General features: G+C 37.0%; 1 protein-coding gene across 1 annotated transcript in view; it reads right to left on the reverse strand.

Moving 5' to 3' along the window:
* The window catches only part of LOC105380497 (aryl hydrocarbon receptor nuclear translocator-like protein 1), a 52,967-nt gene extending 37,365 nt beyond the window's left edge, over positions 1 to 15,602 (reverse strand). The window contains exons 1-2 of the mRNA XM_038122040.2: positions 15,447 to 15,602; positions 4,395 to 4,578 (exon numbers count right to left, since the gene is read on the reverse strand). Coding sequence (XP_037977968.2) covers positions 4,395 to 4,552 — 158 coding nt within the window. The 5' untranslated portion in view covers positions 4,553 to 4,578; positions 15,447 to 15,602. The remainder of the gene's footprint in view (positions 1 to 4,394; positions 4,579 to 15,446) is intronic.
* Positions 15,603 to 15,836: the final 234 nt, after the last annotated feature.

Consider the following 15,836-nt stretch of genomic DNA (forward strand, 5'->3'; position numbering starts at 1 on the left):
CAACTTAGTACTTACCATACGTCTTGCCAGACCGGAAAAGGGTAGCGAAGCGGGTTGCAAGGTAAAAATCGTCTAAGTAATGAAATTGTATGAGCGGAGTTTTTATCCAGTGTCATTCATACATTTTTACTCCGCACACAGCTCCGCAAGACTTCTCCGCTCCGGTGGACAGAGGGCCATGCTTTACTGACAGGCTAGCACGGGGCGCAAGACGCGCAAGTCAAGACGTCACAGTTAAGTTTTGCATCGCGCGTTTTCGAGAGCGAGCGTTATGGATAACTATTGTCACGTCTTCACGTGCGAGCCTTGCGCTCCGTGCTAGGCCTTCTGACTGAGCCATACTGTCTCTGAATTAGTTTTGAACTTGAAGAGGAACGGGATTGATGACAAGAACCTTGGTCGATTGACGAACTTATTGACGAACTGACGTGGACTAGAAACTTAGTGGATTGATCTACCTGACGCTTGGTGTCAAAGGCAAAGAGAAGAGGCAATTCGGTGGTATAGCTACAGCACATTCAATATAGCTTAATTGCTATAGTAAGGGGTTGATTCTGAAAGCAATACATAAGTACTCTTCATTTGCACCTTATTAGATAACACTACTTAAGTATAAACTAAAAATAAGTACAAAAAGGCGGCCTTATAAACCAGACAATTGTATGGAAGAGATAATTTATGATCATATCACTGAAGCAACACTATATCACTGAACGGAATGCAAGCGTCACTTGATAAAAAGAACTAAAAACTTCAGTGTGCGAATAACGAATATTGTCAACTCTAGTCGATAATGATTCGATAGGCCGTTCACTGGAATTCTTATTGTGTCTTATTAGTTTCTAACGTTACCAACTGATGAAGATGTCACACAATTTGCTATCGAATTACCTATCGATTAGAGTCGATAATATTCGTGATTGGCACACAGATGTGCAATTTATCAACTATTGACCAACCGCAAATTTCACACCTTTAGAATCACACCCGATAAGGGGTAGGTCCTAATAACTACTCGTAATCCAGAACCAATTAAGTGAGGTTTAGAGAAGATTAGTTCTTGTAGTTTATTAGATTTTTAGTTTAAAAACTCTTTATTTTCTTGTGCGTAAGGATAGTTTAAGCATATTTTATATTAGTTTGAATATACCTAGGCATTGCTATTATTTGGTAAGTACCTTCTGTGCACCTCTCCTTAAATTCTGTTGATTATCAGCCTTACGAAGATAATAAATACCTACCTATACATCTTAGGTATTCTCGATGGTATTTTTTGTTGGAAACGTTTGAAAATTTAACCACTATGTAGAAACAGATCATGCGGGTTATTTTTTGGGAGCATGTAACAACATCCTGTATAGTAGGAACAGTTACGCAATAGTTTGCTTAGTAAATAAAAAAAATATAATATTTTAAGTACATGACTTTCAGGAGATAGCCCAAGTAACATTTTTGGTTTTAAAAAGGTTTTGAAAAGGTTCTAGAACCTTTGTATGGAAATCAACTCGTGAGACTTAGAAGGCTCGATAACCTTATATTAACCTTATATTAACCTCCTGAGTGCAAAAAGGGCCCACGTTTTAGAACCTTTCTGAGAGCTACAGCAAAACCTATAGCTCAAACCCAGAACCTTTTGAACAACTTACACAGAACCTAAATAAAACCTTCACAACCTTAATTTAACGTTAACATAACCTTGGAAGACAGCTTTTAAGTTCTAAATTAGTCCTGGGTGTAACTCTACTATAACTTGAAACATATTTGATGGATATTTGTAATGCCTTCCCAGGACTCTCGGGTCTTAAAATGTTTCTGTGTAAGATTTTATAATAATTATAATAAATGGCGCCATTACCTGACACTTTCCAAGACTCAAAATGGCTAACTTGTAAGTGTTGTATTAATACAAAATATAGTAAGTAGTTAGGCTGAAGTCAGGAAATATGAAAACCTTGTGCGACTAGCACTTTATTGTGATACTTTCGGATAATAGTTCTGTATAAGTGACGGGCCTTTTGTAAATGATAAATTTGAAGATATTTTAATTAAAAAAAATAGATAAAATTTTATGTTTGGTGTAAATTTATATAAGAAATAAAAGTACTGTCTATATAAAAAAAACATATATTTGGAATAGTATAGGAAACGCTACTGAATTTTCCCTTATTAATTAAAATGTATCTTTTTGGTAAGTTTTTTTTTTTATTTCAGTGAAAAAATATGGCGGCCGTTAGGAAATTACTAAAAAGCATTAAACATATTTTGAGGATGCCTCTAAAGCTTTAAAATATTCTTGTAGGACTTAAATCATGCCTTTAGCTCATAGCCAGTGCTTAATGCTTTTGGTTTTCACCAAGTAGTCCTAATTTGTTTGCCTAGACAACTCTTATCAACCTAAAGGTTTAAGATAGGTTTTAAAAAATACTTATAAGTAATTTAAATATTCCATAACTTTATGGTTGTATCAAGGTTAAAAATTTAACCTTAAGCTCTCACTTTAGTATTAATGCTAGCTTTTCTAGAAGTAAATCAGGAGTCTACGACAACTATAAGATCCTAGAACTATATGCTCCTGAAATACATGTTAAAATAACGTTAATATAAACTCTTATCAGCAACTACAAGGTTGTATTAATAAACGATTAGTTTTAGGACTTAGTAATCATTCTCAAGTACTCAATATGACCAGATAGCAAAGCATTAACCTTTTCACAACCCTTATAAAACCTAAAGGCATTTCTTACAACCTAAGCTCGAATGAAATGTTACTTGGGAGGTAGGTACATAGCGTGTTGTATTGTACATGTTTCATGCTGAAATATGAACAGCCATGTAAACAAACACTCTAGTAGCCCTACGAAACGAGTGACTGCTGTAATTTGTAAAGTTTTATGTTTGCAGCACTTTCATTATTTTCATATGTTACATGCCTGTAATAGAGTTTAAAATCAAAAGCCAAAGTTTTGTAATTACGTAGACGGTCATTATGTAGTTTCGGGAATATATCGACGGTTTTTTGTTGTTTTAAGTAGTAAGTTTGTTACAAATAATACCTACTTGCATGAATAAAACCTAACTTAATAATATTATAAAACTACTGGACGGATTTTAAGGTTCTATTCTACTAATATTTGTTAACTTCTTTGCCTACTGTCTAGTAAAGGATCGGCCACCTGTAGAAGTGCCTATCAACAACCGATCTCATGATACATAAGGCATTCGGGTCAAGATTGGACGTCATCACGTTATTATGATACGCGGGTATCTGTTTACATGCGAATGCAGCAAATGCAATTTCTCCTCGAATAGTATTGGTTTATAATTTCAGTAACATAATTATTTCGTGAATGCTTAGCTTAGCTATAGTTCGTTAGCTTCTGGTCACGGGGCAATTAATGTGAATATTTAACAATACTTACCTACTAATAACTAATTAGCTAAATATCTTACTGATGTGTTCAACAATGACGATGTACCTATCACACACACACACTCACGCCTTGTACTAATGTACTCCTTTGCGGGGTAGGCAGAGGTGCATTGCTGCACCCACTTTTCGCCAGAGTGTTATGTTAGTCCCAACCCAATGTAATAGGGCGGGCCTATTGCCATTTTACGGGCACATGTACCTATCATCTGCTAATAAACTAGGTGATAATATGATTGTATAATATAATCTATATGTCTATGTCTCAGACCAAGAAATACAATTAAGTAAGTAGGTACTTATCATAAAATTCATAAATAATAACGAGGTAAGTAGTTGAATCTCTGATACTCTGATCTTCCTACATAAGTACATTTCTTAGTAACTAAGTTAGTGTTTAGCGCTGTTAAACGCCTACAAAATCTGTCAAATTTTCTTTTAAACGCTTGCTAAAAAGTTGTATTGTGGTAGTACAATGTTTATAATTGGCTTATATTTATAAATCTCTGAAGTTGTGTAATGTATTTCTAGTCACTTCGTTATTCCAAATCTTGGTGTCCGTTTGATATTAATTTCAAACCACTTTTGTTGCTTCGTGAAGAAAGAAACCTAAAAGGTAAGCGTCGAGCTTTCGGCATCGTTCGCATCGGCAATATTCTTCGTTTGTACATAGGAATTCATCGTGAAACGGCATTGCCGACGCCCTTTCTCCATACATTTATGACAATCCATTCGATGCGATACGTACGATACCGATAGGTCGACTCTTACTTTTAGGGGCTGACCCCTTTGCATAAATTTTCATCGTGAACGTGAAGTAAAATTTGTATGAAAATATGAACAGCGCCCCTGGCGGTCGGTAGCAGCACTAAAATTTTCCTACAAAATTCATCTAGTAATAATGTCACGTTCACGATGAAAATTTATGCTACGGGCCTGTAGTATAAAAATATGTAAGCACACTTACCGAGAAGCATTGCTGCCATCATCATCCCCGGACACCCCTGACAGTGGGGACGACGGTGCCAGCGGGGACGACGGCGCGGGCCCGTCGTCGGAGTCCGACGAGGCGAGGTAGTCCCGGGTGCAGCGGATGACCCCGAGCGAACGGCCCGGCCCCGCCATGGCTCACGGGGACGATAGGCCCATCGCTGGAAGCACCCACGGATGTTAAATGTTGAAGAACAGCAATCCTAATCGTTTGTCGGGAACTAAACGCTCTCGCATACAAAGTGGCGCCTCTACCGGAAAGCATTGTGAAACTTTTGACAGAACATGTATGAGATGACAGGAGAAAACGTGAACTTTTTTAGGTTTACTACAGTTTATCTAGTTTATGATACACTGAAAAAATATAGTTAATGGCGAAAAGAGTGTTACAGTGCCACAAACTTATCTGTTCCGGTGAGAGCTCACGTAAATGTCTAATATTTCTTAATTCTTTAAGATGTTAAGTTTTCCCGTAATGGTAATTTACCCTTGCGGTTTTAATAAACCCATCTAATCTATATCAATATGAAATTTATTAGTAAATAATGAGATATGGACCAATTTAGTGAACTGTCACCGGAACAGATAAGTTTGTCGCACTCTACTAGGTTTGGTCGTTACCCTTCTACAGGGTGTTGCAAAAAGGGTATACTAAGCCGAAACCTACATGTGCAGCATGTTATATCTAAGCCCGAAACTGAAATCAGAATTTGAAAATTCGCGAAAAAAAAAAACATTTTCCATAGAAACTTTTTTAATCACGTGACTTTTACTATGGAAAAAAATATTTTTTTTTGGCGAATTTTTCAAATTCTGATTTCAGTTTCGGGCTTAGATATAACATGCTGCACATGTAGGTTTCGGCTTAGTATACCAATTTTGCAACACCCTGTATAGCTGTACTACGTACATTGTCCATAGCCAGTGGATCTTAAGTTCATTATGAGTGCGCAATTTTCAGGGATATAGTGACGTTTGGAACCTCTTATGACAAATTAATATCTGGCTCCCTATCGCGAACTTTTTTTGACAACGATTTTCGGATTCGTAAATATGTTATTAGGTAGGTACTTCGCGATAGGGCCCCTGTTGTAACACATCAATATATAGTTGGTTATGTAGTTATTAAATCCAAAGTAATGTTTGTCGGGGCTGCCGGCTGCTACTATACCACCTCACATTAGCAATCAACAACCCTTTAAGCAGAAAACGACGACTCATCCAGCCATACACCTAGTTCAACGTGTAGGAATCAACATACATAGGTGTGTAGATTCTAGATCTGTAGGATGTCTCAAGAATGTATTTTCCATCGGCTTGAGGCACGTGCTATAATTGTAGTACGAAAATAAACTTAAAGTTTGCGAGATGGAAGATCGAACCACGTGAGTGACATTATATTGTATCGTATCTAACTAATAATAAAACTATAGATAGGTACCTAGATTAATTTTACTAATAACATATTAACAAGATCATTATTTTAATTTTTTAGTATACTTTGACCCCTCTTTGATCATAAATATCCTTCCACCCTAAGGCGGTCTTGAAAAAATCGCTTAAAGCGATAAGCTATGCGATATTCTATGTATCTATCTATCTAATCGTAGGTGCTGGTGGCAGCCAGATGGCGTAGTGGTTAGTAACTCAGACTACTGCGGCTACGGTTCCGGGTACGATCCCCGGCCGGGACAGATATTGTTACATGCCTTGGTGTCCGACGGATGGCTCACTCCCATTATTTTAGGCCTAAACACACATAGGCGAAAGGTGGGTGCAGCATTCTGCAGCAATGGACCTTGCCTACCCCGCTAGGTAGTTAGTGAGTGTGTCGGTCGTAGGCTAGTAACTTTACTACTTATTTACTTTTCAACCAGAAGGTTTTAGGTGTGCACTAATGGAGCTCTCTGAGTGACGTATCAATTACTGTAGAAAAAATCAGTATAAGTTCCACCTTAGACTAGCAAAAAAATCAAAGCAAGAATGGTAGAAGTCTAATGAATTAATAAGTAATTTACCAAAATTATAACAAAAGAAGGAAACTCAAAATAAAACGGCCAAGAGCGTGTCCGACACGCACAGCAACGGGTTTCATACATTTAGTTAGGGCAACTGCACGACGTCATAAGTTGGTCGAGTAGTAGTACAAAAATAACTATGTATGATACAGACTCCGCTATAGGTAGTTTTCGTTGAAAGTACAGCACATTTTTTCAAAATTATTGTAATAGTATTTCAAAAGTTAAGGTCCAATTTTAACTTTGTATTAAGTAATATATCTCGAGACTGGTTTGATCTACATGTTTTCAAGGCAATTTTGTTGTATCCTATTCTATTCTATTCTCTTCTCTGTGGGGTTGTAAGTACCTGCACCTGGCTCTCTCAAGTGGAACCTTTGCGCATATCCCCAAAGTCTAAACTACCTTCCTAAGCTTGGACCATTTCCCACCACGCTGGTCCACTGCGGGTTGGTGGGTTCACATAATAATATCTAGATGTAATAAATCTAGATATGCAGGTTTCCTCACGATGTTTTCCTTCACCATAAGAGCGATGGTAAACATTGTAATTTAATTCAAAGAACATGCATGTCAGCGCTGACATGCATGTCAGCGCCGGGATTCGAACCCGCATCTCGTGAGAAGCGAGCGCTTACCCGACTGAGCTACCACCACTCTTGTTTTGTTGTATTTTAAGATACCTTTTTACCACACGATGGGGTAAGTCGTTTTTTTTTTAATTAACCTTTCGCTGTATGGGAGGGGGGACAAAAAAAATAATGATTAGATAATTTTAAAAAGGCAATTTTGGGATTAAGAGTATACATCTCCCCACCAATGTTCGTGGCAATCGGTGCAGAAACGGCGAAGGACGAGCCAGGACGGACGGACAGACGGACAGACATGACGAAACTATAAGGGTTCCTAGTAGACTACGGAAGTGGCTATATTGCACATAATAAGGTATAATACTAAGCCGAAAGGAGGTGACTCAGGAGGTCAGAAACTTTGCTAGCCACGTGACTTTTTACTACGTAAAAATAAACCCTCTATGATGTGTTTTACGAACAAAAGCCACTGTCTTCCATGTAATATTTCGTCTTTTACAGCAGTATCAACACTATCAACTATACACCGCACAAATACGGCTTGAAATGTATTTTAGTTTCACTACAATGACCGCTAGATGGCGCAGTCCGCAGCAATGCTACATCGCGGCGTGTTTTGAAACTATACAAGGCCAGAACGCACCCATAGTGTAACTAGCACTGTATAGTTTCAAGAGAGAAAAAATAATATTTTACTTGAAAATATACACGATTTGTGCGTACTAATCGCGTATACTTTCAAGTTGGGATTTACTGAATCGTTCTTGAAAATATACATTGCTATTACGCACATTGCTTGATTGGCGTACTTGTCGAATATAATTTATACCTACATGCTGATTCTGATTTACTTAACTATTTCGGTAAATGTACAATACTACAATTTACTTGTTCTGCCTGTCATACCGATAGAAAGTGAATAAATAAAGATGAACAAGCTCTAATTTGATTGATAAATTGATATTTATAGCAATCATACTTGAAAGTAAGAAAACTAATATCTTATTATTTATATGAATTAATATTAATACCTACTACACTTACAAGCAATGAAAAAGTTCCAGTGATGATAGCTCCTGAACGGAAAAAAACTAGCTTAATGACGCCGTCGGCAATAATAAAGTACATTTAACAGCGCATCAAAATATTATTATTACCAACTTATAACGTAAATTTTGATCAAATTCTAAATTAAATGTTTAGAAAAATTGGGGTAATTTGGTGTTGACTTTTTGTTACTTGGACTTATTCATTGCTCGTGAGTGTAGTAGGTATTACCCTATAGACCTATTACAGACATATTTTTCATCAAGGTTTGAATTCACCGTAATTGTCTTTTATGAATTGTTCTACACCCTCTTCTGAGATCATTTTTACTATTTACAACAGTTCTACAGTTTAATTTAAATCAATTTACTTTTTAACTGTACCTACGATGTAAACAAAAAACACGTTAAGAAAATAATGCCAAGTGCGGAATGATGATGCAATGTTTAGAAAGCAATAGACTTATTACTATAAAGATAAAGAAAGAGAGATCAACAATTCAAAATGGCTACCTGGTAACTAATCACGTATAGTTTCAAGTGCTCGCATTGCCGCTTGGCACTTGAAAATATACACGATTAGTACGCAGTGGTAACTGCTGCAGTATATTTTCAAGCCATAATTTTGGCTTAACTTACTTGAAAATATACGCGATTAGTGCGTAATGGCCTTGTATACTTTCAAGTAAATCATGGCACCATTTTAATTTGAAAATATACGCGAGCAGTCCCAACCTCTGCGTTCTGGCCTTGTATAGTTTCAAAACACGCTACATCGCGGTATGGTTTGGTTTCACTACTTTCACCAACATTTCTGCTTTTCCATTTAATATTATTTCTCCAAAAGAATTACAAATTCACTTACCTAATGAAAAACAAAATATTTTCGAAATTGCTTATTTTGTATAAGTAATTAATTACCTACATAAGTAGGCACCTATCTCAACTGAACAAAAGTAAACCGTAATTTTTCGAAGTCATAGAGATATTTAACCTTTTTCTAACACTGACCCCCTATCGCGAACTTGTAAAGACAACGATTTTAGGATCCAATTTGTATTGAATTTGACACTAATTACTTATGATAAGACCCCTGAAGGGCTAGCACGGACAATAGTTTTGCATCGCGCTCACTTACTTATGTCTTTGTCACGTCTTAATTGCGCCCCGTGCCAGCCCTTCTGATACGTAAGGTCCTTACTGTCCTTAGGTAAACTGAACCTGAATAAGTATTATAAACCTGAAACCGTTGCAAGTAAAGAGCGCTCCTTGCAGGGCGGAAATGTTGAAGGAGTGGAAATAAAATGTACAAAGAGTGAAAAAATAAGTCGGGCACTGGAGGAAAACCAGCTTAAATCTACAAATTAGCTCATTTTAATTAAAGGACACATTTCTTTATTTTTGAAAGAATTTCTGTGTATTTCTTTAGCATATTACCTACATCTGCATAAAAGATGGAAACCTCCACATCTAGGGCTTATGCTAAGGTCCCGACAATTTAATTACCTTTGTTATTGGGACAACACACACCTCTTAATTATGTCTGGGATTAGTTATTTCAATTTTAAGGTTAAACGGAGTTAAACCCAATCCTTCAGGCTAATTAAATTTTTTGGAACCAACCTACATATACCCAGTGCTTACTATAGATGCAACGAATAGCGATTTAGCCGAATACTGAATATTCGGCGGCGCTCTCAGCCGAATACGGAATATTCGCACTGGTGCTTAACACTGGTGGGAAAACCAACTCGAAACAAAACCCAAACCTTATTATAATATACGAGTATTTTGTTAAAAAATATCGGTCCGGTGAGAGTGGTGTGTTTGCAGTGAGAGACTATTCTCAGAAGCAGGTAAGTATTGTTTATGAAGAAAAGCGCTATCGTCTCTTACCAACAAATGTCGGAAAACTTGTCTTTTTTCACCACGATTTGCCTTTTAATAAATATACTATTAAATATACTGATGTTGTATTCTTGTTAATGTTTAAATTAATGATTGTTGGATAATTAAAAGTTTCGATTAAATTTCTTTTTACCCGACTGCCGAAGGAAGAGGGTAATGTTTTTCGATTGTATGTGTATGTATGTATGTATATTTGTCTGTTTCTTTGTTCTCTCCTGTAGCCTAAACGGGACCAACTTGACCGCTATCTAAGTAACATTCAGCTAAATTGTGAACCAACTGCTCGTCCCCGCCTGCGATACTTTCCATTAACATTGGGGCTTGTATTCATCTTTTTAGCGTGCAGTCGGGGTTATTGTTTGTTTATAATTAAGTAAGGTCAACCGGGGCCAAGTCGCCTACGGGGCTAATGCCTCGAATCCATTTATCTTCCGAACCACGTACTTTAGAACTACTGGAGTCATCTGCTATCTATCTTTGTAACTGAAACTTTTACCTCTGACCAATAGATGTCGTATCCGGGTAAATTTTCTGAACAAATCTGCCATTTTAATTTTTTCACCTCTTTCGGCCTCCTCAGGTTTCCTGACAGGTTTTTTTGAATCGTTCCAAATGTGTGTTTGTTTAAAAGAATCTATGTTTCCTAACTGTAAATACTGTTATTGTTTTGTTGCTTTACATATTGTTTTGATTATTTTATTGAAATAACGTAAGAATCGGACACAATTTGTAATTACAAAATTGTAGGTTTAGCTTTTATTTTGGGGTAAATGCCTCTGGGCTGATGGGGTTATTGCCTCTATTGCGGCGCAATAGCCCCATTTTCAGAGGTTCTAAACATTTTATGTTATGATAAATGTATTTAATACACTCACGGGCAATGAAAAAGTTCCAGTGACATTAGCACCAAATTACTCCTAAACGAAAAATACTAGGTTAATGACGCCTTCTGCAATATTGAAGAACATTTAACGGCATATCGGAATTAACATTCTTAGATTGGTAATCCAACTAAAACGTAAATAATTTTAATATATAATAAACTAAATATTTTAAAAATTGGCGTCATTTTCTGTTGACATGATAATGTTGTTAACACGGTATATAGAAAATAATCATATAATAATTAAAAAATAGTCATATTAACAGAATGGTCCCACTTGTTTTTAAAACTCTAAATAGTTTTGTAATGGTTAAAATTCCGTCAGACTCTAAAAATTATATACTTACTAATTGAAAGTTGTGGTTTGATTGCAAATTCAAAAAAGTATGCCCTTGTATGCTTTTATACTGTATTTTAATTTGTCACGTAAGTATTTATACTATTTAAGTCCAATAAAGTTTTCATAAATAAAATGTTGAGCACCCCTGGAATCTTGGATGGGGTAAATGCCACTACAAGAAATTAGGCTACGTAGGCGCCATAGCCCCAAAAATTTTTGATCAACTGATTCTCCTTAACTAAGCGCAGTATTTAGTTTACAAGCCAGTAATTAGCTACGTTAATAGTAATTCTATAAATTATATCTACTTAAACTTGTAAAAACCTCTTCCAAGCACACAAAACTAGTGAAAGAGGCATTAGCCCCACTAGGGGTTATTGCGCCTAAAAATGCAATTTTTTGTAGAAACGCCGTTTACAAGTAGAAGATATTTAAAATTCTACAAAATTGCATCAAAATATGAAACAAGATAAAATTTCCTAATATGTATCACAAGTTATAGCTTAATAGGGCGTATAGTCTGTTTGTTATGATCAAATGAATATGAAAGTCAAAGTATTGTGGCGCAATGGCCCCGGTTGACCTTACATTTTTTTTCGAATACTACTTACTATTCACACACATACACACATATCTACACACACTCACATACACACACACATGCACTCACACACACACACACGCACACTCACACACACACATACACACACACACACACACACAAACACACACACACACACACACACACACACTCAGTCACTTAATTTTCTTTTATCTTCTTATTTTAAAATGTTTAAACCTAAACTTATTAATAAGTAAATAACTTAGTTAACTTAACAATATCAATGCTTGTCTGTAAGAGTTACCTACTTTAGAAGAGCGGGGCTTCCTAATAAAAGTTTTTAAAAATACTTAAAAGGATTGCTCCAGTCATGTACAATTGTACACCTAGATTAAGTATGGTTATTGAAATAAAGATTATTATTATTATTTATATTCGGCCGAATACCTTATACTTTAAAAAGTAGTTGTATCTTGTAAAAGTAAAAAAGGCAATTTCATCGAAACATAATTCGGCCTATTCGGCCAGTTTTCCAGTAATAGGCCGAATCCGAATACCGAATAGTTGCCGAATATTCGTTGCATCGCTATTACTATTACTTAGATACAATGTAGAAGTCTAAGTTATAAACTAACGTTAAACTTATTACGTTACTCTTTTTCCATCGGGGGGAGGGGGGGCCTTTAAAATTTGGGGCCTTTTCGAGTCAGCATACCTAGGTAGACTAATAGAAGGAAAATATAGAATTAAATATAAGTAGGTAGGTTATAAATACCAATCGGCTGTGCCATTTCAAAACACAGTAACAGCCAAGAGACAAAATTTTCAGGAGAGCCAAAAAACGTTTTTGTCCCTTCATTTCAATGCCCTGGTAAAACTATGATACATATCTCAACGAATTTAAGCTTAAAAGAAGCGGCAGAACCTAGGCTTTACATACAATACTATTTCATTTAAATATGACTAATATTGTTGCTGTAATGCACAAAAGAAAACACTAACTAGGTTTTAAATGGTTTTCTCACCCTAAAACCGCCCTCACTGACCATTTTATAACCTAGTAAGAGCCATTATTGTGTAATTTAAGACAAAATAAGTATATTGAAATTGCAATAATAACGTAATAATTTATATGTTTTCTCTTTTTTATATGTTTTGGCGAGATAGGATTCGTAATGAAGAAATCCGCAGGAGAACTAAAGTTACCGACATAGCCAAAAGGATTAGCACGCTGAAGTGGCAATGGGCTGGCCACGTAGCCCGCAGAGCCGACGACCGCTGGAGTAGAAAGGTTCTGGAGTGGAGACCCCGTGTCGGCAAACGGCGTGTCGGTCGCCCCCCAACCCGTTGGTCTGATGATCTGCGGAAGGTAGCGGGAAGCCGCTGGATGCAGATGGCGGGTGACCGTTTGGGGTGGCGATCGTTAGGAGAGGCCTATGTCCAACAGTGGACTACGGAAGGCTGAGAGAGAGAGAGAGATATGTTTTGGATCCTTCACATAATATAAATCAAATTTTGCAGCACTTTTACACGACCGCACTATGTAATAGCTGACATACCGGCATATTTTTAAGTTTGCTTTTGTTTTATCTAAAATTCTAAATGAACTAAATCGCCATATTAAGAAGGCATGTCTGACACGAACATTATTTATGGCTGCCTTAAATTAGACAATATTTCCTAAATTTTGAGCTAAAATTAGTTTACTATGTATGAGTTTTTTTTTGGTTTATGCAAAATAGGGCTAGTAGAAAGGTTCTGACGAGAAAGGTTTCTATTGCTTTTATAAAGAAGACAAAATTTCCGTATGTTCTACTTTTAATTCAACTCTCTAGGTCTCATTGGTTCAAAGATAAAGGTTCTGAAATATCAGATTTTTTTTTCGAAAAAGTGTTAGTAATAATGTATGCCATTTGTGACTTACTAAAATTAACGGGCAAAAATTGACCTTTGCTGACCATTTCAAAACCTAGTATGAGCCATTGACCATTTTAAAACACAGTAAGTCATTTTAACTTACTATGTTTTAAAATTTATTAAGCGTCCGTAGTCGAGCGGAAGCGTCCGTAGTCGAGCGGGCTTCAGTGATCGTAACTGATCACTGAGGTTAAGCAACAACTGACACGGTCAGCCATTGGATGGGTGACCGATTTCAAGTGGTTCTTTTCTGGACGCTTCCGTGCTTCGGACGGCACGTTAAGCCGTGGGTCCCGGTTGCTGCTTCGGCAGCAGTCGTTAAGCCTAGTCAGAGGCCTTCGGGCGGCTTGAAAACATCTGACAGTCGGGTTGCCCACTTACCCGACAACTTCAGTGCATTGTACTCAATTAAAAACGGCGATACGGCTCGCGACCTATCACGTGAGTACAATGTACAGCGAAAAGCGGGTGACTCGCTTGCGAGTCACCTCTGACTACCCCTTCGGGGATTACAGTCGTGAGCATATGCGATGTTTTAAAATGGTTGGTGGCTCTTACTATGTTTTAAAATGGTTTTCGTGGCATTTTTGATATCGCAGGGTGGAGTTAATAGATTTTTAGAATTTTTATTTTCGTTTCTGAGCGGTTTTTTGATATTCTGACAGTGCAGTTTTGTGCGCAACCTCCTAAAATAATGTATAAATCAAAGACCCGATTTTTTTTAAAGTTGGCGCTTACTGTGTTTTGAAATGGCACAGCCGCAATGTGTGAGCATTTTGAGGGTGGAACTTTTTCATTGCTCGCGAATGACCACTTTTGTGTTTTGTTTACTCGTAAATGGACCCTCTGTAAAAATAATTATGATGTTCGTAAACGACGTCGATAAACTCTATGCGTTCCATCAATCACAGCGTCGTACTTATGGCGAATCAAGATAAATAGTGACAGTTAATCTACGTCGATAACGAAGCCGTAGCAGCAGCAGGATATTTCAGACCTTGAGTAAGTGGAACATATGTGAGACAAAAATGGTAAGTAATAGGAGAGCCATGTACCTAGTTACCTCAGGGTCGAGGGGTCATTCAAATAAACTTTTGTACTACTAACCACTCTTTAAATTCACTTTTCTTTTATTATAAGTACAGGCTTTGGCTTTTTAAAATTCAACAAAAGCTGTTTCTATTCCTTTAAGATTATTGCCTCCCTGACCCTGAGTATATACTTGATACTAAGTATACTTTACTATGTGTAGGTCTAGGTACCCAACTAGGTGCAGTGCAGTATAAGACCCAGTAACCCAGTACGTTGCGACTGCAACACTTGAAGTGCACGTAAAAGAGCCCAAAACAAAACAAAGCACAACATTATTAATTTACCGGCCCAACGTCCACTGTTCGGCAGGCCCCCACTATCAGTGTACCTGGCTACTCAATGTTACGCCTGCAGTGTTCCCATCCCAGTACCTATCCCGAGTTCCCCTAATATCAATGTCAATGTAGGCCACTCTCTACACTCGCTCTACATAAATAGGTAGCGAGGTCGTTCACCCCGCCGCGGCTGACACTGCATACAATCTAGCTCCGCTGCATTTAATGCAACACACACACCTAGGCATGCAGCTATTATTTGTTATGACATCAACTCTGTTTCTACACTACCTACTCAGCATTTTGCCAAGTCTATTTCACATTTTATTTTAGGTTTTTGTGCTACATAAACATTGAAACTAAGCAAAATTAAATGATAAACACAACGATATACACACCAAAATCGGCTTCCTTCACTTTCTCGATCAACATTTAGTTAGATAAGTTTAGTTTTTCAAGATTTAAAAACACACTGGTCCTCAAATTGTTTTTTTCTAGCGATTATCATTTTTGTCACTGTAAAGCCACTCCACGATATCAGCCGGGGCAGTGTTGACTGCACTTGCGGTTGTGATGTGCTGGGGTCTACTACAAACATACTATGCCTATGCCTATAGAATACCGAAACGTAACAAAGTTTTGGGAGGGTCTTTACTTTTAGAATCGGCATCCAAATACAAAGTAGCGCCATCTATGTCTAGCTCTTATAACTACATAATAAGGACGAATATCCTAAATTGAGGTGTACACTGTGCAATGTGCATTGCGTGCAGTGGCTCGAGGTGTAA

The sequence above is a fragment of the Plutella xylostella genome, chromosome Z (genome assembly GCF_932276165.1).
Source record: "Plutella xylostella chromosome Z, ilPluXylo3.1, whole genome shotgun sequence".
Lineage (NCBI taxonomy): Eukaryota > Metazoa > Arthropoda > Insecta > Lepidoptera > Plutellidae > Plutella > Plutella xylostella.